General features: G+C 38.6%; 1 protein-coding gene across 5 annotated transcripts in view; it reads left to right on the plus strand.

The window, feature by feature from the left end:
* DLG2 (discs large MAGUK scaffold protein 2) overlaps positions 1-26,053 on the plus strand; it is an 831,288-nt gene that overhangs the window by 100,405 nt on the left and 704,830 nt on the right. The window contains exon 1 of one of the 5 annotated variants that reach the window (XM_059838485.1): positions 6,553-6,695. The exons of the other annotated variants lie outside the window; for them this stretch is intronic. Coding sequence (XP_059694468.1) covers positions 6,576-6,695 — 120 coding nt within the window. The 5' untranslated portion in view covers positions 6,553-6,575. Of the gene's footprint in view, positions 1-6,552; positions 6,696-26,053 lie in introns of those variants that run through there. 5 annotated transcript variants of the gene reach the window in all.

The raw sequence follows: 26,053 nt of genomic DNA on the forward strand, positions 1-26,053 counted from the left end.
TAAAATCACAGTACAAAGAATAAAATGCTAATGACACACACAGGTCTTTATCAAATACAGTTCAAAATCCAGTTGTTGTTATACAAGTTTACAGTGAGAGATTTCATTTTAATTATTTTTTTCTTACAAAAAAGTCCACAGCAATTTCCTCAGTGAAATTGCTGGAGGTTTATTTTTAAGTACTGTAATAAATGCAATTGAACTTTGGAAGTTCATTCCTTCTTCATTCATGCTGTTACCATGGAAATGTGGATTTTATGCTTAAATGAATAAGCTTAGTTCATAAATTATAGTTCAAAAATTATAAAAGTAAAATGTTAATTCATAATTGGGGAGTGATGGCAATCGTGACAAGACAGGTAACATTTTCCCCAAGTTTCATTTTTCCCCAAGTTTTTCAAACAATCGTGGTAAATTATTTTTTTGTGCCCAAAACAAGCATAGGCTTCTAATCATTTAAAGGCTTCTAATATTTTAAGCTTTTTGTCTTGTGTTGAGTTGGTGGTGTTTAGTCTGGAGAAAAGGAGGCTGAGAAGGGACCTTATTTTTCTCTCTCCAACTAGCTGAAATGCTGTTGTATGCTGGTGGGGTCTGTCTCTTTGTCCTGGTAACAAGTGACAGGACCTCAGGAAAAGGCCTCAAGTGATACCATGGGAGTTTTAGCTTGGATAATAAGGAGAATTTCTTCACTGAAAGCGATTTCAAGCATTGGAACAGGCCGCCCAGGAAAGTGGTGGAATCACCATCCCTCAAAGTGTACAAAATATGGTGGATGTGGCACTCTAAGAACACGGTTTAGTGGTGGACGTGGTGGTGGTGCTATATTGATGGCTGGACTTGATTATTTTAGAGGTCTTTTCCAACCTTAGCAATTCTATGATTCTGTGATTTCCAGATTAAGAATAAAGGACCAACTGAAGCAAAGGTTGCATTCTGTTCATGAGAGACTTTGAGACTTTGAACCATTTTCCAAGAACACTATGCGTGGTTAATCTTCCTGCAGGAAGTAAAACAGCCTAGATAATCTCCTAAGGTTCCAGATTGCCATGGCCTTTAAAATGACTGTGAATGGAAATGCCTTTTTGGAGGAGTTATCATGGGAATTCTGGTCAAGGAGAAAGGCAGGTTTTCTCTCACAGTCGCAAAATGAAACACATATTGTGGAGACCCGCTAGAAATCAATTTAAATGAAATCCAGGAAACTCAACTGGGGATCTTCAAAGTCAAGAAAGTCTTTGCAGCTTGGGTGTCTCTATTGAGATGTTAAAGGGGTTATGTCATCTCAATCAGTTGTACAGGATGAGGTGTAAAATAAACTTGATCCATGCATTGCAGGTACAAGATTGGAAAAATGAGGCTTTGAGTAAGATGAAGCTTAATCCAATTCTTTCTTTCTGAACCTCTGTTCCTTGTTTCTCATTATTTTGTTTTAGGGTCATCAGGAACAATGAGGAAACCTGTCCTGAAAAATTTACAGTCATAGAAAAGACCCACAGGATGAGGCCATTCTTCACTAATTTTTTATTTATCATTTGAACATTATTTATTTATTCTTTAAATTTGCTTACTATAAATGGCTTTATGACTGAAATTATGAAATACTAACTACAATGCCTGGTTTATGAAATATGTATAAATTTTAATATTGAGAAGGAATTATTTGATAAGTAAATTATATGTTTTTGTTATATATGTGATCAAAACCTTCCTCAATGCAACCACATAAGACAGAAAGCAATGATCTGGGACTTTCGGAGGAAAAGTATTAAATGGTCAAATATCAGGCATATGTATTAAGAAGATTGTGTAGGAAAAAGGGAACAGAAAGTTTTCAGGGAAAACTGTGGCTTAAGTTAAATCAGCCCAGGGCAAGGTCTTTGGTGTGTACTGGTCTGGAAGTAAGGAAGGATTTTTGACACAGCAATTTATGCATCAGAATGCCAGGATATCAGAGAGCTGTTTACAGTACTGGAGATGAGAGTTTGTAAATAATCTGTTCAGCCTTTTTCTTTCTCTTTGTGAAAACTTTAAGATATTCTAAGTTCAATCTGCTGATGTAGTTCCTCTGTCTGTTATGTTTTACTAGGCTTTGCTGCAGTGGACAGCCTAACAAAGACTTCTTTCCAACTGGGGCTTTGTTCCACGTTCTTCTTTCTGCAGTTGTTTCCAGATTGCCCCACAGATTCAATCCACTGTTTCTAGTCAATAATTTCCATCTGGAAACTCTAGGCCCTACAGCACCCTTGACCTGCAGTTCCTATCAACAATTCCTTCAATATCCCACCCCTCAATGTGGATATCAGTGTAAGGGACTTGCAGATGTGGAAAATAACATTTTTATATGACAGTTTAAAGTCTTAGAAATGGGGGAAAGAGTAAAATAGTTTCAATTTAGAGCTCCTGTGCTGAAATCAGAATTGTTTATGCAATGCAGGACTAGGGTGCTGTATAGATTGTATCACTGGAGTGTGCAAGGACCGGAAGTGATGGAGCATGACTGTAGCCAGAGTGCCAAAAGCCAGTACCTCCTGTGAAAAGAGGGAGAATTACACCCCTGGCTACTCAGAGTCAGTGACGCAGATTGTCAGTGTTGATACTAATAAGCATTGCACGGCCTACAAAGAGCCTTGCAAACCTCCACCATTATTCCCAATTTCCTGCAGCCATCCACTCTTCCCTCTTTTGGAGGACTGGAGTGTCATTTTTCCCCTCCGTCCACTCAGAAAGCAATGCACCCTCTTTTCTAGACCTTTCCTCTTCTAATTTTCTCTTTATTTCACAGCTAATCTTTGCTTTCTTTGTGGTCATCACAGGGTGATCAAAAAATCTGTCTCATTGCATTTTTTAAGACCAACTTGTAATATTTACCCACAAATGTGCTGCTCAAGTGAAGTGGGGCACACTTAAGTGACATTGCACTGCATTTTTTAGTCCATTTTTTTGTTGGTACACTCTTCTAAAGTACCACCCTTTCCATCATGCCTGGAAAAAACAAACAACCCCAACTTGAAAATGCTTAGGTGTCTGGGGATGAAAAATGTAATTCCACAATATGGTTCCAGTGTACCCCAGAGAAGTGGTGGATGCTCCATCCCTGGCACTGTCCATGGCTAGGTGAGATAGGATTCTGGGCAACCTGGTCTAGTGGGTGGCATCCCTGCCCTGGCAGGGTGTTGGATCTAGATGATCTTTAAGATCCCTTCCAACTCAAGCCATTCTGTGATTCTGGGGTTCTCTCAGCTCTGTGCTAGTATAGTGCCATGGCACTGTGGTAGTTCTGGAGCACAACTTCAGGACACAACAGCCACAGAGGATTCCTACTACTGATACTACTACTGTTACTGCTTCTAGCTCCTGAGCTTTTCTTCTGGGCACTGATGGATGCTGCAAAGGGCTGTGCCCTCCTCACTGCTCTGAAGCAGACTGGCCTCAGGCCCACCTGAGATCAAAGTCTTCCAAGGCAGCATGTTCCCTCTGCTCTCTTTGAACCTTTGCAGACAACCAGGGTTTCCTTCCGAGTGCTCCCTTCTGCCCTTCTGAAGGCACAGGAGCAAAGAGTAACAATGGAATTTCACAGCTCAAGATAGTGGCTCCAGTTTCTGTTATTTAAGAACATTCAGGTCACTAGTTGTGTGTCTTTTTAAAGAGGGTCTATGGTATGGCTCCTTTGGACTACTGCCTCTCTACTGGTTTTGTTCTTAACCATCTTTTTTTTTTTTCTTTTTAATGGAATAACTTCTTCCATCTCTAGGGTTTTTCCCTATTGTCACCTGTTTAAAAAGGCCCTGAGTGCTTCAAATATGCTGGTGGTTTTTGGCATGTCTGGATGACTCAGCCAGAGCTTTTTCCCCACTCATTTTTAATGACTCTGTATCTTTAACTGTAAATATCACCGACATGTGATGCTTTTGAGCTGTTAAGTCATCATAAAATACTATATGTCCGTGATGACAATGCTTTCTTTAACAATTAGGCTGCTGTGATAAGAGATGTCTTGGAAGAGGTGAAAAAGCCCCGAAGGGATCTGCTTGTGTAGATTACCTGAAGTAGCCCCTGATAAATGTTTTGGGTTGGTCTGCTAGCAAAATAAAACTTTCATGGCCGCTGCATGGGTCTCAATTGTCTGGCAAATTGTCACATGCCCCATAGTTACTACAGGAGGCAACTACCATATGCATGAGGGACTTTCTTTCCCCTCGCGGTATTACAAGACTCAGTCTGTAATTTTCTCGGTATTTTTTCCTCCTAGCTGTTCAGGAGTCATGGGAGAGTTTTCTGAGTGAAGACTTTGGGACTGCATTACTTCTTGTTTTCTAAAAAGAGTCTGAATTTTATGTCCCAGTAATCACTCAGAAATTGTATCATTATGCAGCCTTGCTTTCTTTAGTGAGATGTTCCCCATGTTGAGTTTGTTTGCCTAAACCCCAAAACCATTAACTTCTTTAGCATTGAGAAAAAGAAAGTTTTTTTCAAAGACTTTGCTGACTGAAACCTTGTGCAATTCCTTTGGCAGAAAGAAAGCTTGAATTTGATTTTCATGTGCAGCTACATGCTTGCCTGAGCCTTGTCTCACTTCTCAGGACTGTGCATCTTTTAATCTCTGCATTTTAAATTGCATTTCTCTGTGGATCAGAATTCCCCAAGATCTATGATTTTTTTTTTCAATTCCTAAGATACTTAATTTTAATTTGTAGTGTACTGTACTGCAAAATAAACCATGATTCCTTTAACTTTCTATTCACTTAAGAATGACAAAAAATGTGTCAATTAATTCTCCCATGCTTTTGCTGAGCACCACATTACTATGTTTTAGCTTATTTGATGGATATTGTTGTAGCCAAAGTCTGAACCACCATAAGTTTAGGGTACTCCAGCTTTTTGAACTATGACATCTAGACCTCAGTTTCATTGCTAACAAAAATCTCAGAATTAGATTTAAAATCAGGGTTCATCTCTTTTGTTGTGGAAGTCATTGTTTGTGCCAAAGAAGGCTGTGATAACTAATTACTTAATTTGTATGACAGATGGAGCTGGGGATCAAATTAAGTAGCTGTCTTGGGCTACGTTACAGAGCAATATCTAGCTTTAAACACGACTGCCTTTTTCGTTCCTAAAAAAAGGCACAAACAATGACAAGCTAAAAATAGCTGTTCTCTTGGAGTTGACGACAGTTTCTGAGAGCTTGTCTTTAGGAAGATGTTGGAAAAAACCTTGCTGTCTTTTCCCCTCCCCCTTATTCTTCTTTAAATGCACACCCTTCTGTTTAAGCTTGTTCACCCCATTGCACACAAAAAGATACCCACTGATTTGGTTAAGACTTCAGTGTTTCTGAAGATTTCCAAGGGGGTTTACATAAAACATTTAAAGAAATCCAAAAGTCACTGCAGATATTTCTATTAAGTTATGCTTATCCTACGCAAATTGCTCTGTGCTGATAGAGAAGGAGGTAGTAAAGCCTCTTTCACTCTTTGCCTCCCACAGTATCTGCTGCAGTGGGGAAAAAAAAAAAAAAGCCTCTCTTCTGGTTTTATTCCCGGAGATTACTTCATAATTCAGTACTGATAGCAGTGGTTTCCGGTGCTGTAAACAGAGTTGAGTTTTTGACTTTGTGCCTCTGCAGCCCAGTAAACAATCAGTTAATTCGCAGCATCCCAGCGGTTGACAGGAGTGAGAGAAGTGGTTTGATTTTATTTTTGTGCTTGTGAATTAAAGCTTTGCCTTCTGGCTACGTTCTGAGTTCCCTCGTTCTGGAAGACATTGGAGCCTTTTGAATTCAGAATATGTAGTTACAAATGTGAGGGCACAGACTTCTTCCAGGATTTCTCTGCTTTCATTTTAATTTTTCTTTGTGTTTCTAATCCGAAGCAAGCAAGAGAACAGTTCGAAAGCAATGTCCAGTGCCTGAGCTGGAAGCACAATGCAGTTCAGGATATTTAGAGCTAGTCCGCTGCATTTTTATTAAATGAGAGGGAAGGAGTAGGTGGGACTTTTTATTTAAAAATAGATTAGCACAGGGAACTGAACTTGCATTTGAGGAAATGTTAATAAGCCAGCCAGCCATTGTCCTTAATCAGAGACTGTATTTGTAAGTAAAACATGTTGAATCTGTCATGATTGATGACGTTGTCTTTGTTAAAAGGGATGCTGCATCTTTAACAAGAGCAGACAGAAGCAGTGCAGAATCTACAGTAAATTTGAGACTAGGGAGAGAAACCTTTCTTCATTTTTCTGTGTATAACGTTTGTAAAATATTGAATAGGAGAACATCAAAGCCAGGGGGAAATATAAGTAACTCACTGCGTACGTTTTAATTCCTCACCTTTCCCCCCTGGCTGAGTTCCCCCTCCTTTTTCCCCCCTGAATTTAAAATGCTGGAAGGAAAAGCAACTGAGGTCCAAGTTTCAGATGCTGAATTCTCTGCTAATTGAAATTACTGGGCATATTTCTATATATAGTTGCTGAAGAGATATGTAGCTTTCACTCAGTGCCTTCAAGACATGTCTTTTTGTAGTCAGAAAAACAGAGATCAATGCGTTTTCAAACTGACAGAGGGAACGGATGCTCCTTAGTAGCACATGCTCGGGATCGTGTGTGTACCGTTTGTGCAGAGCAGAGACGCTGAATACTGGTCCATATGCTCCTTGTTTACTGCAATGTTTTTTGCATGTTACTGTGCACTCCGGACTAATGTGAAGGTAAGAGGGGACGAGACAACAATTTGGCAGGAATGTACATGTAAAACCAGCTGCAGAAAATGTCTACCTTGTGTTGCTGAGTACTTTGGAATTGCTGGCTGAACAGGCATATTATTACAGGTGGTTGTGGAGGCTTTGTTTTATCGTTGTCTGTGTGGCTAAAGCATAGAAGCATGTTTGAATTCTGCAGTTTAGCGACCTTCAGTTTTTAACTGCTTGCAGTTCAGGTTCTGGGCTTTTATGGTCTGATAAGCATGTTTTGCTACTGTCCAGGTAGGCCAGAGACAAGATGCCAAAGGCTGTTTGTACAAGGCTACATAGCTTTATACAGGATAAGAATTCCTATAGTCGGATCCCCCATACATCCTCCCAGGGATGCTGCTTGCATGCTTTCTTGTTGATTACTTGTCTGAAAGCCGGGAGTGTTGCTGCTGCTGTCCGGGTCGGTTTTTGTGCTGATTTGTTTCTAACTTGAATCAAAATGCATAAAAACAAATTACAAGCAATGTCCTAAAAAATAAAGAAAGGATTATTACTGCAAAATGCTACAGGAAAATGCCAGTTGGCTGCATCGGTCTCGCAGTAACTATTAAGCAGGATTTGTCACTAATGTCAACATTTGCTTGCTCTGTTCATTAGAGTCAGAACTTCAATATAAGTTGCTGGATATATTACCTTCTCTGCAAGTAGGACAATATTAGCAGACAGGTTCACTGGCATTGAATCGAGCTCTCAGCCAAGCTGTGGGCCAGCTGTGGGAATCCAGTTGCATAATTTAAATGAATTACAGTCCTTAGCCAACATATTGGGGAGTCACTTCTGGCATTCTGGCTTTTTCAAGTTCGAATAAGTATATCTGTCTGGGAAGGAGAGCACTGGCAAATGACCAATAATAATAGTTAGAACAGTTTTACCTGCAGAAGTAATTGCCAAGGATTTTTTGCTTTCAACTGCTTTAAGCATGCCTCTGAATTAAAGTGAGCTTTCTGTATTTGCACTTGGTTTGATAATATTGAACTTCATATTTATTTGTTAGGTCAAAGTATTTGTTGTCATTTGATTTTAAAAGTATTTTGCATTAAAAGTTCACATTCTAAGAGCCTGCTCCTATGTTTTTGCTCAAAGTCTGTACCATTGTTTTCTGTAATAAATTGCTAAGCTTTCACATTTTATTACTTTTTAATTAACTTTTGCAATTATGATCCACTTCTAAGGAGGAATTCTTTAAATCTGTGGATAACAAGCCAAAAAATACAAGTTGAAGCCTTTAATGCCATTCTGTCTTCCTAAATACATACATTATCCTCTCCTTATGCTTTCCTATAATGTTTTTGCAGCTTAGTAAATTTTATGTTTTATATTCCCTGTGATCTATGTAGTAAATTGTCAATATAGAAATGTTTTCAGCCTAACCATTCTTTGTTGCTCATTTTTTGAGCAGTACTGTACTGAAGATCTTCTGTAAAAGTGGGGTTGTTGCTGAGATATGATTTCTCAGTTTAAATAAGAATAGGTACAGGGGAAATTTCAATGACTATTTTTACTGTAATTTCCATGAGATAACCTTGTCAATAAGTACCTTAGGAACTGTTAGAAGTCTCATGGGTTTAACTTCTGAAATGTCTTTGTTTCCATTCATAGACAGAAGAAAAAAGTGAGAGGTTTGTACCAGTACAAGTCTGACAATTGTTTGGACAAGATAGTTTTAATTTGTTGGAACTTCTTCAACTGTTGAGTATTTCTGAAACAATTGTTTATTATACAGTATCTGCTATTTACATGATATTATTCTGAGGATGTTACCTCCAGATGTTTTACTTTCAGTAAACTCATCCATTTTCAATGTATACTTTGATCATCTACTTTCCAAGCTCTACATTAGGCTGCAGTACTGTTATAAAGCAGTACAAATTTTGCCAATCCCCCCAGGAACCACTCAAGTACGGCAGCACCACTTATGCCTTCAGTTTTTCCTGTTTTCTTTTTCTGACATTGAAGTTTGCTTAATAAATAGGAGTTCATTGAAAGGAGCCTGGTCATTGTACAATATGTTATATAGTGTTTATGAAGAACTCTGTTGCTTTTAACTTGGTTGGCACTAACATAACCCACAGCTCTATGGGTGGCCAAAATAAATAAAAAACATTATAAAACATCTGTTTTGCGTTTTACATTTTCCCCCTTTATGGGTGGAAAAATCCTTGTGGTGCTCAAATATTTTAGTCTTTAAGTCATAAGATAGAATAAAACTATAAGTACAGGCTGTAACAGGAAATAGATTTGCTTGGCCTGAAAAATGAAAAAGGAAAGCAATTGGGTCTGTTTCTGATGGCAGCTGTACATTATGGCTTTAGAGAAAGCAGATTTTTCAAGTTCAAGGTAGGACTCTCACTTCTTGATTGCCAGTCTGTAGGAGACTGCCCATGTGAACTAGGGTTGCATGTGCAGGCCTATCAAAAGAGAGGTCTACTCCATGCATTCTTAATCAAAGCCTATTTTTACAGCTGGCTAAAGAACAGTACTGACTTTGAACATGTACCTGCCTATGTGGATGCCTACTTCTTCCTGCCTGAAATCTGGGTAAAATAGGCAAAAAGATGTCTGAGAAGTTATGAGCAAAATATCTTTGTCTATCAGAGTTTCTCTGGACCTACATTTTGAATTATTAAAAAAAAAAAAACTATTTCTTACTGTTGTCTGTTTACCACATGCAGTGTTATTAGAATTCTACATTTTGGACCAATCTCTTCTTTGCTGTCTCATGTATGCACAACTTTGTACCTCAGTGGAAGAAACCAAAAATGAGCAGAGAAGTCAGGGAATTAAGATCTAAAAGTGGTTCCTCCCAAATCAGAAGTGTTCTTGTGGAAATGTGCAGTGTGCCTGAAAAAGTGAACTCTTGCTATACGCAGTAGTTAAATATATTGTTGTATTTTCAGCATGAGTAAATCTTGGGCTAACTATGGCAGGGGGCTGCCTGGTGTCAAGTGTTTGTTGTTTTAATTGTCTCCACTGTGTATTGAAAATACTTTATTCATATGCAAGAGATTTTTAGAGGTTGCCATTAAAATCTTTCTGTTCTTGGTTCAGGCAAGCATTTTAAATTCCCTCAGTATTAGCAATATTTCTTGTAAAACTATGGCTAACACTGCAAATATTTAGGCTCCATAGTCTTACCTAAGCTTTAAAAACTTTTATGGATTGTTTCTGGCTTTTCTTAAAAGTTTTGCCTTCCCCTGGCCTTGATGAACTCTCTGTGTAGTTCTGAAAGATTTTTCTATGAATCTGGGCTGCTATTTCTGGCTGACAGTTTGAGGGTCTTACTAGAGGCACAGCTGGTGCTTCTGGGAATTTGGGTAGCAGAGCTGAAGTCTTCCATTTGTACTTTAGCACAGAACTAGATGTGAGTGTTGGGCTCTCTCACCTTGAAGCACCTCCTTCTCAGCAGCAGTCAGCACTGGCTCTGGGGTCGTCAGAGCTTCATGTAAAGAATGTTGTGAATTCAGATCCAGACTCTTTGAAGAGCCAAAGGCTTCCCAGGAGGTTCAGAGTTACTTCAGCAGGAGTTTAATGCTGTCTTCATGTTAATGGGTATGCTTGGCACCTCACAGAACTGAGCTCCTGCCTGAACACTGGGTTAACTAAGAGTTTCTTTTGGTTATGGCTACTAACTGTGGGCTACCTATGTGATCTAAAAGAATCTAGCTAAAAGATTTTGCCTGTGTCAAACAGTTACTGTGATGTGACTGAAATGTTGACCTATGCTTTGTCACTTTTTTAAGATCTCAGATGATGGAGAGGACCTGTTGGGGTAGGAATGGAGCATGGGACCATGGAGGGTGTTGGGAGCTGGAATCTTTTAATCACTTTACCTTTCTGTGTTCATCCTCTTTTTCCACATGCATTGCAAAAATAGAAATAATTATTTTAACCTAGAAGCTTCCAATTGCAACCTAAGTTAAGGATTAACAGTAAAGGCAGAGGAATCATAATATGTAGCAAAATGTTTCACTGCCCAAAGCTATTAGACGTCACAAATGACAACTGAACTTCTGACTTCTGTCTGCATTTTTACACACAGCTGTAATTCCTCTTCTCTGCCTGTCTGTATAAATGACATAATAACATAATTAAGTTGTACATATCCCATATATTACCACCTGTACCAAGAGTTGTTTTGGTCTTACAAAGAAAAAGAGCTTATGGATCTTTCAGACTTGGGCCTGTATTTCCAAAATATGTCTTGCTGTGCTCTTGGGGTGTGCTTTGCAAAGGGTGGATGAAGTGAGAAAGAACTTCAAGCTCTCACAGACTTCCAAACATGATCCTTGGTTTCTTATGCATATATTCCTCCTTTAAATGTTCAATCATGCACCATCATCTAGCACTTCTCGATGAAGTGAGGAACAGTTCAAAAGCCACAGGAATGGCTTTGATGTAGCGTTTTAAAAGGAGCAAGCAGGAAAGATTGGTTTCTCACTTTTCCTAATGTAATTAAGAATTGACTCATGAGCAATTTTTATTTGAGTTTACTCCTTTTTGTAGTTCTCGTTATGTCTGACAGTCTGACTTACTTTCCTCGTAACTTCAGAGACAGAACTACAAGTGGCAGGTCAAAGAACAGTTCCTCTGTTACCTTAGGGCACCAAGGCAAAGTGTGGGTTAGTACTAGAAATCAAACAAAACTGGTGTGGAATTTCCACCCTGAGAGGTTTGGGGATAAGGAGAAGGGTAATACTGTATAGGCTGTGAATATCTAGTTGCATTTCTGTAATATATCTTTTCATCTGCTTATAGAATATTTGCCCAGGCTTTAAAATAAGCAAGACCTTGAACTTTCTAAGGGATTTGTGCCACACCTGTGGGAACTAGCCTCAAGAGCTGCAGCCAGATGAGGTGTTTGTGCTGTTGTCATCCTTTTGCTTGATAAGGATGGAATTTTAGGGAAGTCTTAACTCATTGCAAAAAAAGAATGCTTTTGTGATTTCTTGGACCAGCTTCTACAAAGCTATCTCAAAACTGACATTAAAAACACAGCATTTCTTTATTTTGGTATCTTGCAGTACTACTTGTGCTTATGATTCATAGAAAGGTAAAGTTCTCATTTATGGCCCAGTTTTTGCAGTCACACCAGTGTCATTATTAGGAATTCCTCAGGAAATCTGTATCCAGTCTCATACTGTTCAAACAAGAGTTCTGTCTTGAGTAAGAAGTACATTGTTTAAATCTTGAACATTGATTTTTCCACTTTTAAAATCAAACTTGGGAAGATTTGTAAGCATTTGTAATACCTAAGTATATACTTTACCACTCCTCTCAGCTTCAAGTGCTGATTTACAGTACTTGACCATAACAAGTTATGAATGAAAGAGGTAATTAGACTAGATTAATAACACAGCAGCACCTCTGGTTTTCTGGATACGATAAGACTGGGACTATATTTAACCCATAGACTAAAATAATATTCCCTTAAAGACATTAAAAATGTGTGAATAGGTGCAGAGATGCTAAAATGACAAGCACAGTGTAAGGATTTAAATCCACTACTAAGAATTCTTTATGAACTCTAAGCAAATATGAATATTTTGCTATGGGGATAAGGGGCACTCATCTAAAGTTAGAAGAGTTAGTCACAAAAATAGTGGTTGGAAGGTATAAAGAAGCTAGGCACTGATTTCTTCATTCAGAAATTTCTGGATACATAATAATACAGAGAAAAATATTTCAGTTCAATTTTGTGTCTCCCATTTTAATGTGGACTCATTAGAGATTATCTAATGAGCTGTTCCTATCAGAGATATATAATTGGGCTTTTTGTTAGAGGAGAATTAGAAAAGATCTAGGACTGCCAAGGCATTTAAATTTACTGGGTTTTAAATATGTGCAAGGAGCTAGAATATAGTATCATGTCTATATGTGACAATTTTATGTTTACATAAAAATGATGAAGAGTTAAATCCTCTACTATTAAATCAGAGCTGATAGGCTTGCCCTATGTGCTTAAGATGCCAGTGTTTGTGTGATTTTTATGAGATTGCATAGAAATTAGAAGAGCAGTCCTGAATGCAGTGCTGCCTAAAAAATGCAGTGATTCTAGGCTAAAGCAAGGGCTGTTTTATTTCTTTGGGAAACTCTGTAGTTCCTACTACATAAGTGGGGAGAAGTGCAGGAGACCATTAATCAGTGGTGGATGGGGTTGACAAAAGCTTTTCACAATTAAAGGCTGCCCAGAGATCTCTCCTGGTTTTCTTCTACCTACATTCACTTCCAACTTCACCTGTTTTCCCTGTCCCCTTTGTTGGTGCTAAGTTGGAATAAAGATAGTGTCTGATTGAGTGGCAGGTTCTTTTCTCCAGGGTGGACTTCTCAGGTGTGTTCTCTCTTTGTGCTACTGCTACATTTTGGACATGCTGAGATGTTTTGGTCCCGTGTTTTTGGTATGGGATGAATGCATGAAATGCTTGTATCCATTCTCAGAAGGGGAAGCCTCTGTTCCTTTCCTTCTGTCATATCCTTACAGACAGCTGGAAACACGGAAAGTGTCTTTTGCAAGCTAAGATGCAAAAGATGATTTCAAAAGGTGAACTGATTTTTTTTTTTTCTCTTATGGGCTCACACAAAATAAATTAACTCTGGAACATATTCAGTGTAGGCAACCTGCATTGCACCTGTGGTCACATGCCAAAATAATGTGATAGCTACAGCTTAATGGCTAATACAGAAGTTACAGAATGAAAAGATCCTATTATTAAAGGCATGGCCATCACTGCTTTCTCAGATGAGGAAGAAGTATCTGATTTTTCCCTTTGCTACTCCAGACAGATCTAAGTGCTTGAAATAGTATAAATGCTCCTGATAACTGAGTAGCTTCCAGACTTTTTCTGGAAAGACAAGTAAACCAAAATATGAATCCCATAAAGCAAAATTTTTATTTTAGTCTCATGCTCACCAAAGAATCAAATTTCTCAAATTTCAAACAGGAATCTCTGCAGAGAAGTAGTTAGAAAGGCTTTCCTGCATTTGATAGCATAGAGGTTCATGGAAACTTTTGGAAAGGAATATTAACTGGAGAAGAAATATTCAGAAAATAATTTTTCTCTGAGTTGCAGGACAGATGAAGAGAAATATTGTGGATGTATCACACATATTTGCAGATATTTTGGACAAGATTTTCAGCTTGCTCAGATTTGTTTTCAAAACTTCAGTTTTCATTTGCAAACAAAATTAAGTGGCCGAGTTTTCAGGTTGGGCAGAACAATCACAGTTAGTCTAGTTTGTCAGAGCAGACTGTGTAGTTTACATGAGGTGTTGGAGGAAGGATCCAGCTCTTGACACTGGCCCTACATTTTAGAAAAACATTCTGTTTCTGTTGAATAATTTCTGATGATCAGAACCTCTCACACATTTACGAATGTACTATTACAGGGGTTAATTAGTCTTTTGGAGGAATGTGCCATATTTCTAATCTGAATTAATCTAGTCTCAGCTTCCAGCTTTGAGTGCCTTTCAGTTTTTTAACTCTTAATCTACTCTGGACTGAGGAGCCCACTGCAAAGGGTTGTGTCCCTGTCAGTAGCTCTGGGCTACAGTAAAGACATCATCTAATCATCTCTTTGATTAAGTAAATACACTGAGCTCCTGGCATCTCTTCCTGCAAGGCATGATTGTCAGGGCTCTCATCTGTCTCATGACCAGTCTTTGAGCTCTCCCTGGTTTCACAGCAGGAGTGCTGAGCTGTGCCTGCCATAGCTGCATGGAGCCTTGGAGCAGTTGCAGCCCTGTGCAGAAGTGATAAATGTCCCGGCTCCCACAGGAGTGACCAGGCACATGTCCAGGGTTACGCCGGTTCCTTTGGCCATGCAGCTGCAGTGTTCATGTCCTGCCCCACAGCCAGCAGGATTGCCATCTGCTTCCCACCACACCTCTCTGGAAAGTGCCCCTAAGGAAGAGTTGCTTTATTCCCAGAGTTAGGACTTTATTGCTGTCTTTGTTAAAAATTACATTGACCTGTATCAGTGACCTGTCTTCAGTACCATTTACCACAATACCTCCTTTCTGTCATTGCTAAAATTGGGCAGTAGTAAGTGACTGAATTTTCTCCCAGACTAGTCAGCATTTGAAAAACATAGGGCCAGGATCAGTCCCTGAGGATCTCGCCAAACACAGGTGATCAACTCTCCCATTTCTAGTCACATGCTAAATTCTGTCAATTAGATACTTTTTAATCAATTTAATAAAATCCCATGAATTGCTGGGATGATTTACAGAATCTAAGCATATTATACCAGTATTTTCACCAGTGCCAGTCAAATTTATAATCCCATCTAAAATAGGTGTGATGATATTTACTTTGACAGTATCTGTTTTCCATTGATTTAGTATGGTGTGTATTTTTGTTCTTCAGAAATTAGTATCTGTTTTACCAGAAGCTCCATGCTAAGTGCTTGCTAATTAGCCATGACTAGCACAGTAGAAATTCCTAGGAATTAATCTCTTTAAAACTTGTCCTTGCTAAAATTCCTTTTTAGAAATCCATCTTTAGTTAAGCACTAAGAAAAAGTCAGGAAGTCAAACTTCTCATGAAACAGGGACCTCTCAGTTTAAATGTAAGAGGAATACATTGTGAACAAAACAAAACTGGTATGGAAGAGATGGTTTCTTGTATTGCACCATCTCCAGTGGCTGAAAAGCAGCAAATGGACTTCCGGCTCTTCAATGTCCTTTGGTCTCCCTTGTATCCTTAGATTATGATGGTATCAGCTAGCAACTGACTGACTGGACATTATATGAAACATGATTTTATTAAAAAGTAAATCATACTGCATAATTCTGGGAAGGGGAAATGCTGAGACTTTGAAAGATGATTTCATTCTTACTAGATGATCTGTGAAGTCAGGAACCTGAATTCTTGCTGAGAAGGTGTTGGGAGTACTGATTAGCTCTTTCATACACTCTGTGCTATGTGCTCTGGAGATGTTATTAATTTCTTATGAAAACCTGCTTTTATAGTGAATCACATTATACATTCATATATCTCTTGTAGTGCTTGGGCTATTAAAAACAGTGACGCAAAGGCCACATGCTTGTTTCTAGCCACATATGTAACCAAAAGATGAATATTAGGCATTTTGCCTCTAAAACAAGAAATCTATCTGAAGAGCTCAGGTGGCATCCAGCTCACTTAACTTCAGACATAACCGATGTAAACATCTATATCTAGTGATTTCAGGCTCCCTTTAGTGTCAGTAGAGAGGAATTGTCTCTTCTAAGGCATGATTCATATGACCTAGTTTAAATATCTACATGGGGATGAGATTAATTGCGTCCTGAAAGTGCCAGTTTCTCTCCATTTGCCAGAAAAAGCTTAGGTGACTAGCTGAGATGTAGGTCTCTCTCTTACAGACATTTCCATCTGTTAAAATTAATCCTGTCCTTCCAAGCAGGAAAGATGGGATTTTTAATGCTGGTCAGGCATCTTTTTCTCTCATTTTCTTTTGCATGTAACAGAAGGAATACATAAAAATGTGGGGAGGAGGAACAAGCTGTTGCGAAGGGTCAGCCAAGATGCCCTGGAGACGAGGCAAGAGCAAGAGCTTGTGGGACTGTGAGATCATCCAATTTGTTTTCCATTGTTTTTGTCTTGGTTCTTGCTTCTAAATTACTTAATTAATATACAAAAAATAAGCAGTGAGCAATTGTATGGAGCTGTTTGCAGCATGTTTCTCTCTTGCCCAGCTGGTAGATCGGCCCATTACTTAAATGGTGTTCAATTGTATTTTATTTTAATTGCTTTAAAATTATGATGCAACAAATTAAGGGCCTCATACTTAGGTCTGGTTCTTTTCTGAGCTCTGTGCAGCTTTCAGAGTGTAGGCAGGTGCTGCAAGGACATTAAAAAAAAGAGAGAGAGAAAAAGAGAGAGAGAGAAAGAACTCAAATTTTTTAGATTGAGGCACAGGGTCTTCATTTGAGCTTGGTCCCTATCAGACAGTAAATCTAGATAACTGAGAACAAGGAGGAATGGTTTTAAATTAAAACAGGAGAGATTTAGATCAGATGTTAGGAAGAAATTCCTCACTCTGAGGGTAGTGAGGCACTGGCAGAGGTTGTTCAGGGAAGCTGTGGATGCCCCATTATGGGAAGTGTTCAAGAAAGTTTGGACAGGGCTTTGAGTAACCTGGTCTAGTGGAAGGTGTCCCTGTCCATGGCAGGGGTTTTGGAACCAGATGCTCTTTAAGGGTGTCTTCCAATCCAAGCTATACTATGATTCTATGAGAAGCCAGTATGATTCCATTAGAATAGACCCACACAGTTGTCCAGCTGAACTGCTGACTGAATCATAAACCTCACAAAGGACTCAAAAGTATGGGGTCATCTCAGGGCTACACTTGGGTAGGAAGAAGACAGAACGTGAGCCTAGAAGTGTAGGTGTGGCTCTGAAAAACCTGCACTGCTGCCAAGGATTCACCAAAAATATCAATATTAGTAACAAAGTCCCTAATGTATCTTAGGGGGATATTTATTGAGTAACAAATAACAATTATTTATATAGTACCTCCACAATAATTTTGCTGTATCTCAATAATGCATGGTAAATTTGCAAGGAACTTAAGTGTCAGAGACTGTTTGAGGTAATCACCAAGTTTTTAAAAGTTAGAAGCTGGTTACCAGGAAATCTGTGAAGATCTAGTCACTCTTAGCTGTCTGACCAAAACAGGTGACTTGATCCTTAGAATTTCCCAGGCGGATTTAAATCTTGATGTGATTTTCTAAAGAGGTCAAATTCCACAAAAGTTTGAATGGTCAAGTGAATATTTATTTCATTCTTTTTCACACCAAAAATGTAATACTTCTCAACCTAAAGACAAGCTTGGTTTAATTGTAATCTGTAACTTGTTGCTATGTAAGTGATTTTAACAGAATTAAGGTAAGAGAGAATGTTTGCTGTCTTCTGTTTTCAAAGGAAGCTATATATTTAATACAGAAAAATGTTTTAAAGACTTCTTGACAGGCTAATAAATAATGAATGTATGGATTGTCTCCCATCAGGATATAGTTTCACACAGGATGATGAAAAAAGGTAAAAAAAAAAAAGCTTTTTTTTTTTTTTTTTTTGTGATCCATAGTGTTTGGAATACATTGGCCCTAATGGAAAAGGAAAAAAAGAAGAAATAAAATCGAAAAGAAAAACTTTCTCCAATGCTCAGTCAGGAAGAGAAGTCATGGGGCTATTCCCAGGTGATCATTCACTTCTGAGTGTCTTCTCCAATGTGTAAGGTGCTCCTGAATACCTCTTCCAATGTAATCTCATAGTGTTTTCAGGATCTTCTCAGTCTCCACCATTGGTTTTTCTTGCTGTTTTGCCAACAGAGCTGGCAGGAACACTTGTCAATCACAGCTGATAAGCTTGGCACATACATCTTGTGAGGAAACAATCAATGGCTGTCTAAAAGATGAGTTTTACTCTTATCACCTGCTAAATTTAGTTGAATCCCTAGCACAGGATTTAAGTACTAACCAAAATTTAGGGACTAAAGAGGGGGCCTAAGGGTGAGTGAAAGGAAGAGCAGTTCCAATACTGGCAAACAAGGGCTGGAGGTACTGCCACAGCAGCTGGGTAGGTGAGATGTGTCAATGGGAGAAGCTCGCTCCCAACAAGATTGCACACAAAGGACTTCAGAAGGAAAGCCCAGAGTATTACACAGATTAAGGCAATGTGCAACCAAGAAAGAATGTGTTGGAGGAGAAGAAAAGAGAAAGTAATATTTTTTCCAACTGAATGGCTACACAGGCTGTTTAACTCTCAGTGGACCTTAGTCCCTGATCCTGCAGTTCACTGAATGGAATACCCTCTCAACCCCTCCCATTACCCCTAAGTGCCCAGCAAAAGTATCTCTTCTCTCTCCTTACTAACTGCCAAGAGCAATGAATCACTTCTGGGTTTTCCTAGTTTATTCTGGTCTTACTCATTTCAGTTTTATTATGCCTAAATTGCATCTGCTGTGGTTCTGTCTCTTCATACACTTAGAATCTCTCCACTGCTGACATTTGATGCTAGTTTCTGGCTTTGCATCAAACTTTTCTATGTATCACTACTTTTCAACAGGGTTCTTGTGTCTCTGCAGTGATATTTTCTCATTGAAATGCTGTCTGTTTCTCTTGCAGCGCATACCTTGAGACAACAACTCAAAAAAATTGCTAGCCTCACTGTTTCAAAACTTCCAGAACTTTTTCCAGTTTTTACTTCCATTTCCTTTCTGTGCCTCTCAGAAGTTCGCTACTATGTCCTCTGAGAATCTGCATAGTGAGTTAAAGGCAATGCAATAGCAGAATAATGCTATGTCAGTGATACATAAGCACATTTTGTTTAGAAGCAAAGGATAGCAGAAAGGCCCAGAAAATTATTGACTCTGATTTTGGTCCTACACAAATTGCACTGTGATTTCCCAAGACTATAGTAGTGTCCTCACTGTATCTGTCTCCATCCTTCCCTTCCAGTCTGGCTTAGGGATCACTATTCTCATTGCTTATCATTTCAGAGAGTTGTGTCACTGTCTTCTCTTTCCCTTTGCCTTTTGCAACTCAGTCCCAGCTCAAGTCTCTTTTATTGAAATATCTAATCATCTGGAAACCACTGTCCTGTGTTTTTCATAGAATCTTCCCTATGTTCAGCATTTTCTCCCCTCAAATAGCTAATCTACTTTGCTGTTCAACTCTTCTTGTTCATCAGGGAAGATATTATTTTTCCCTGTTTAATTCCTTCTTCCATAGAGAGAAAAAATTGCTTTTTTCTCCTCCTTCCTTTACCAGGTTATACCAATTCCTGTTTAGATTAAAAACAAATTAAAAGAAGTATTTTCCTCCCTTCTGTAATTACTTGTTAAGTCTAAAATGTTATCAGCCTAGAGCAACAACAAACCTATTGCACCTCTCTCAAAATCATCAGCTTTTTGTTTATGTGAAGGTCACTAGTGAGTAGAGGCAAAAAGGCTTTCAGGATGAGAGATTTGAAAGATTGACACTGTATCCTTTAGGAAATGCATGATTTAAGAGGCAGTGGCATTAAATATTGTGAAGAAGATACATTTTCTGCCTGTCTCAAGATTTTCCTACACGTTCCACCAAAGGGACATTTAGGGAAGGTGAAAGGCACCCTCGTAAGTCTGATAAAAGGTCTGAAAGTATCACTGGAATCCAATCTCAAAACACCATGGATGCTGAGAGTTTGGAGGGGCTATAAAAGGAGAAAAAAATTTGAAAGGTGACAAATATAAAGCTTCAAAAGTAGAAATCAGATAAGTTATTCTATTGCTACAATTTCACACTCTGTTTTACTTTTCTCTGCCAGACTTAAGTCAGTGAGTGAGATGATTCCTGGTAGTTTTGTATTTCATGTATTAATAATAATTAAGATGAAAAAAAAAACCAACATTGTAAACACAGTGCTGAAATTTTATCCCTCAATAAAGTCCTTATGAATTGAAGGTTTGGACTCAAGGAACAGAGTCTCTCTCTTCTTCATTTCTCTGAGGGAATTTTTAATCCCTGATATATTTGGATGAAGTTTATCTTTCTGTTTCTCCTGTTTAAATATCTGGCAGAGAACTTACTAATATTTATTTACCTACCATAACCAGAACTTGTTGAAAACACATTCCCAACCATTATATTGGATATTAAGAAGAATTTCTTCACTGAATGCATGGTCAGGCATTGCAACAGGCTGCCCAGGGGAGTGGTAGAGTCACTGTTCCTGGAAATGTTCACAAAACATGTGGACATGATCCTTAGAGATATGATTTATTGGTGGACCTGGCTGTGCTGGGATAATGCTTGGACTTGATGATACTTGACATCTCTTCCAACCTTAATGATTCTATGATTCCAAGAAAAACATACTGACAGTAGGTGTACAAAAAAAAAAAAAAGAGTGAATTATGTAGAAGTGGTGGGGTAAATTGCTTCAGAGAACAGGCAGGTCAAAGGTGCATCGAATATTCATTGGATGCCTCTGAAGAACTAACTGCAAGTGCATTAAAATAAAGACATTCAAAGAAAGGCTTGTTTCTACCTGCAAAAGCAGAATTTGCCTTAGGAAAAAACAGTTCTTCTTGTGATGATTATTGAAACAGTTACAATCTGAGTGATGTTGAGTATGTTTCCTTGTTGCTGACAGTCAGATTTGGCTCAGGCTATTGTGCAGTACTTGTTCCTTTAGATGTTTTGAAGTGATGTTAAATTGTGAGATAGCAGCAAGTATGGTCTGAAGGCAGTACATTGCACATGGCTTCAGTACATGTTTTCAGGCTTGAATTTCTTCTATTGGGAATTATTCTGGAAACGTAAATGTAAGGAAGACAGAGAAACCTGCATTAGTCTTCTTCTCTCCATGTGGAATCTCTTTTTGCTGAGGTTTTAGGGAGCCATGCCTCTATCACACTCTCTGTGAGGAAGTAATAAATTAAGTTCAGAATTAATAGCTCAGTTTCAGTTACTTGAGTAAAGTTTTTTCCTGCATTCTCCAAGGCTAGGGGACAGAGGTCTGGTTACTTTGTCCAGTACTGGTTAGATCGCTGATTACAGTGGTCACACAGCATTTTAGAGTACAATAAGATAAATAAATTATGTGGAAAACAGTAAAAGTCAGCATCAAAACCTTCAAAATGTGGAGTAGAAATAAAGCCCCAAACCAGACAAACCTACTTTCTTTCATCATACAGTTCCATGTAATGACTTAAGATAAAAAAGCCCACTCCAAAACATGTACTTAGAGTGCCTTCAAAACTTTCATGATGGAAATAGTAAATTGAAAGCATTTAAACCATGAAAGTGCAAAAAAATAGCAGCAGGTTTGGGGATTAAATAGTTTGACGTTCCCTGTAAAAAATAATACAAGTAAAAATTATCTTCTCTCACTCCCCCAAATCTTCCAAAGGTTTGCCAAAATGTTGCATGTGAGTAGCAACTTCTACAACTCTGTGACTGTGACACTGGTCATGGACACACTTCCAGGCATACTTCAGAAGGGGCTAAAATGTTGAACTGGGAGCCATAACACCTCTGCCAATATTTCAACTCACTTGCTGCTCTCTCACTAAGTCACTAAGGTTACTTTGACTTAATCTTCTATATTCAGAAAATGTCTCTCCAAAGAAGGAGAAGGAGGACTATTATGATCCTTGTAGTCTTCAAATTAATTGCCTTTAATGCTAAACTAACATAGAGGGTGGTAGCTGTAATTCATGTAACATTTCTATCAGCAGAGAAGAATGTTAGGACCAGTCAGGCAGTTTTGAGAATTAGAGAAAACAGAAATCCTTCACACGGAACTTACATGTTTTTGTAGGTCTTACATTACCTTTCCTGGACCTTGTTCTGTCAGCAAGGTCTGTGTCCTTACATAGCCCAGCAGCATTTATTACTTTTTTTCTTGTAGTGATCTACTCCCAGGACACTTTCTATCACCTTTTATCACCAAAAACACTGTTCAAATGGTAGCTAAACAAAAAAAATATGTTGTGTCAAAATGAAACCCAAGTGGTGAATACTGACAACAGCTGTGAGCCTTTTCAGTTGGAGACTTATTTGGAGGCAGAATCCACACAGATGGTTGAGATGGGCGATAAAAATGGATAATGTACTTGCTGCAAGAAATGACAGCAGTGGAAAATGCTGATTGTTTGTCTGGAAGAAGAAGAAACCACATGGATGGAGTGCAAGGCCTCAAACTGTTATCATGAATGAACCATAAAAGATCAGCTCTAGAAAATGTTGATAGTTATTGTCTGTGGAGAGAGATAAAGATCTCTGTTAACCCATGTGGTAGATTAACACCAGTAGAAATAGTGTTGGGTACCCCTAACAATAAGAGCTTAGTTTTTACTCAATGGGAAGAATGCCAATTGTTCCTCAAGTCTGCATCCTAGGTCATTATAATTTTATGAAGAAGTCTTCATGAAATTAAAATAAGCTCTTCACAGAGAATTCAAGATGCACTGTTCCTGTAGGTAAGGAAAGAAATGCTCTAAAAACATTAACAATAATTTGCAGTAGGATCAGATCATCTTTCCATGATTTCTTGGGGGAAATCTTTACCCTCTCTCTCTTTCATACCACATAAAAATGCCACAGATGCTACAGAGCCCTCAAGGCTATTTTTTCCCCCCCCTTTAAGAAGTTTCTCTTGCAGAAAGCCTTTCTAGAAAAGTCCTGGGTGGCCACTGCATTCCCATCAATTCTGTGGCTATTAATTACACCAGGCTCATTCCAGCACGTTGAGTAGCCTAGGACCAAGAAGACAGAAATATGAATGTAATCTACTCTATTGCCTTGCTCCACATGGGTTTCAGTTTCTAGTCTATACTGCTATGAAATTGGCACAAGTCTTTATAATATGTAATTTGCAGTACTTTTCATTAATTCTGTTTCATACTATTTTGCCTGCTCTATTAGATAGAACAAATTAAGCCATTAGTATTACTGTAACATGCTTTCTTTTCTTTTTTTTTTTAAATCTACATTGTAATTATTATATCATCATCTATATACATATAGTGCTTCACATAATTAATTTCACATGTGGCAGTAATACAAACAGGACAAATGAACACAGCTACATGCTGTATTCAGTACTGCTGTCTTCTCAGCAGAGGGGATTTGTTAAAGTTCTTTCTCTTCCAAATGTGACTGATTTCATGGTTTATTCATGATGGTTATCCATGCAAACATGCCTAATTGTTATGGAGAGTGTGTGTAATTCCGCATTCCTAATCCAGAAAACAGGAGCAGTGAGGGTTTATAAACAAAGTTGACTCAGTGGGAATGATGACTTCTAACCCAAGCAAGCTGTTGCTTTGATACATTCTGAATCACAGCTGCTCACTTCAGTGGTGCAAATCCATTTCCCACTGCTCCTTGCTCCCGTTAACCCGCTGAACCAACACCGCTAAACGAGAGCACGGAGACATCTCTGCCCCGTTTTGCACATCATCAACAGAATTGTTTCCTGTGTTAAATTCCCACTGAAAATAAGGGTGGGACCTGGGTATTGCTGAGGCATAAATGGAAGGTTGTGGGATTTGCTCTGGTGTTGCACTGAAGATCTGAGGCAGCAAAGAGAACATTTATTGATGAGGTTGAATCTCAGAGGCCTGAGCTAGGGACAGAAAGTGATTTTCTCCTCTGCAAATGAAGCACATCTGCTCTGGAGTCACTGAATAAATAATATGGTGGTACCACATGACAGCCTTTTTGCAGTCACTTCTCAGAATACTATTTTTGACCTTTTCAAGACCACAGCTTCTTCTCTCTTAAAAATAAAAATATCTCAATTATTCCTCCCTGTTTAAGTTTGTATTACATTTTGAAGCTTACTTTTAAAGGTTTACATCATAATTCATGCAAGATGTTTTAGCTAGATAAGTAAATTGATGGTGATAACCATCTATTACATGTAACAGGATTAGGAATGATTAATAATATTAGTAGCACAATTCGCACATGATTTTTCTTGTGTACCTAGTATTTATGCCAGATTGAATCTTTCTTAGAATGAGTAATTATACTACATTTGTAAGGTAAGCAACATTTTAGTCTATTGTTTAAATTGGTAGCTGTAGGGTAGGCTGAAAGGCAACTCCATTCCACTAATTGCTGCTATGACCCAGACCTTGCAAAAGATATTAAGTTTGGTTTCCTTTCACAGCCCTTTCAAGCTCTGATTTTCCTTTTGAGAGACTGTAAGGAGGGAAGAAGAATGTTTTTTGTCTGAACAGTATAATCCAAAGAATACACAGAAGGGAATCTTTTACGTGCAGTAGGGGTGTTTTAAGTAAGAGGTTTACACATGCATTGAAGTACCTGTCTTAATGAATTTAGGACTACCAACTATAATACATAGAGTTGTCTGTATTTCTGTATTAAAGCCAATTGAATCTGTAGCTTATTATCTTAACTCTCCGATGATCTTTTCCACTACATTTCTTCCAGAATTGTTTTAAACTTAAAACTTTGAGCAGTGCTAGAAATGGCAGCATTTTTTTCACTCAGCAGCTCAGTCTGACACTGGGAGTAAACGGATTGAAGAAAAAATATTCTTTTCACCCTATTCAATATTCTTTTCACCCTATTCCTACCCTTGTATTTCATGCAGTCCTTGTACTTCACACAACCATGTCCTGGGCTGCATCCAAAGCAGCGTGGCCAGCAGGTCTGTGTTTCTTTGAGACACCACCTGTGGTGCTGCCTCCAGATCTGGAGCCCTGAGTATAAGAAGGACGTGAACATGTTAGAGTATGTCCAGAGGAGTCCACAAAGGTGGTCAGAGGGCTGGAGCTGCTCTCCTATGAAGACAGGCTGAGAAAGCTGGAGTTCTTCAGCTGGGAGAAGACAGTGGGGAGTTTAGAGTACCTTAAGGGGCTATGAGAGAGCAGGAAAGGGACTTCTGACAGGGACATGTAGTAAAAAGACAAAGGGGAAAGGCTTGAAACTGAAAGAGGATAGGTTTGGATTAGACATTGGGAGAAATTCTTCAGTTTAAGAGCACAGGGGCACTGCAACAGATTGCCTAGAGAAGTTGTGGCTGTCCCATTCCTGTAAGTGTTCAAGGCCAGGTTGGATGGGGCTCTGAGCAGCTTGGTCTAATGAGTGGCATCTCCACCCATGGAAGAGGGATTGGAACTAGAAAATCTTCAAGGTCCCTTCCAGACCAGAGAATAGATAACACTGGGTTTCTTTTTTAATTTGTACTTCTTTAAGGGGAGATTGAACTAACTATGTTTGTTATAAAGTCTCAGAGTAAACAGAATATTTCCCTCTTTGAACCAAGACCTTCCACAAAAAGGTTCTCCCCCTCTGCCTATGAGCATGAGAAGTTTGTGAACTCCCACAGTTAAGGGCTTTAAATGGGATTCAGGCATCACACTTCAGTGAATTGGTGTATGGGTGCCTGCAGCTGCTGTTTACTCCTTTTGTATTTGTTTGTGTATGTTCTTGTGAAAAGATGGAGCATCAGTTTACACTATGCACCATGTGGCAAAAAGGAAGCTCCTAAATGGTGTCTGAGAAAGAATTTTGTATGACAGTATCCATGGGGAAGAAAAATTACAATGTATATTTTTTTCTTCTGCCTGTAATATTTTGCTGATACTATGGATAAAATCCGAAATGTGCTTTGTTTATTAGGATCTGCTGATGAAAAAATATCCAGGTTCTGGTTTGTGCAAATGATTCTCTGTGTCTTTTGTAAGAAATAGATGTTTATCCCTGTATTGTTTTGTTTTGCAAGTAATTAAACATATTAAATCCTGCAAAAGGGAACAGGAGATGCTACCTTTGTACAAAAATAACTTCTGTAAGGA

This window comes from Haemorhous mexicanus, chromosome 2 (assembly GCF_027477595.1).
Source record: "Haemorhous mexicanus isolate bHaeMex1 chromosome 2, bHaeMex1.pri, whole genome shotgun sequence".
NCBI lineage: Eukaryota > Metazoa > Chordata > Aves > Passeriformes > Fringillidae > Haemorhous > Haemorhous mexicanus.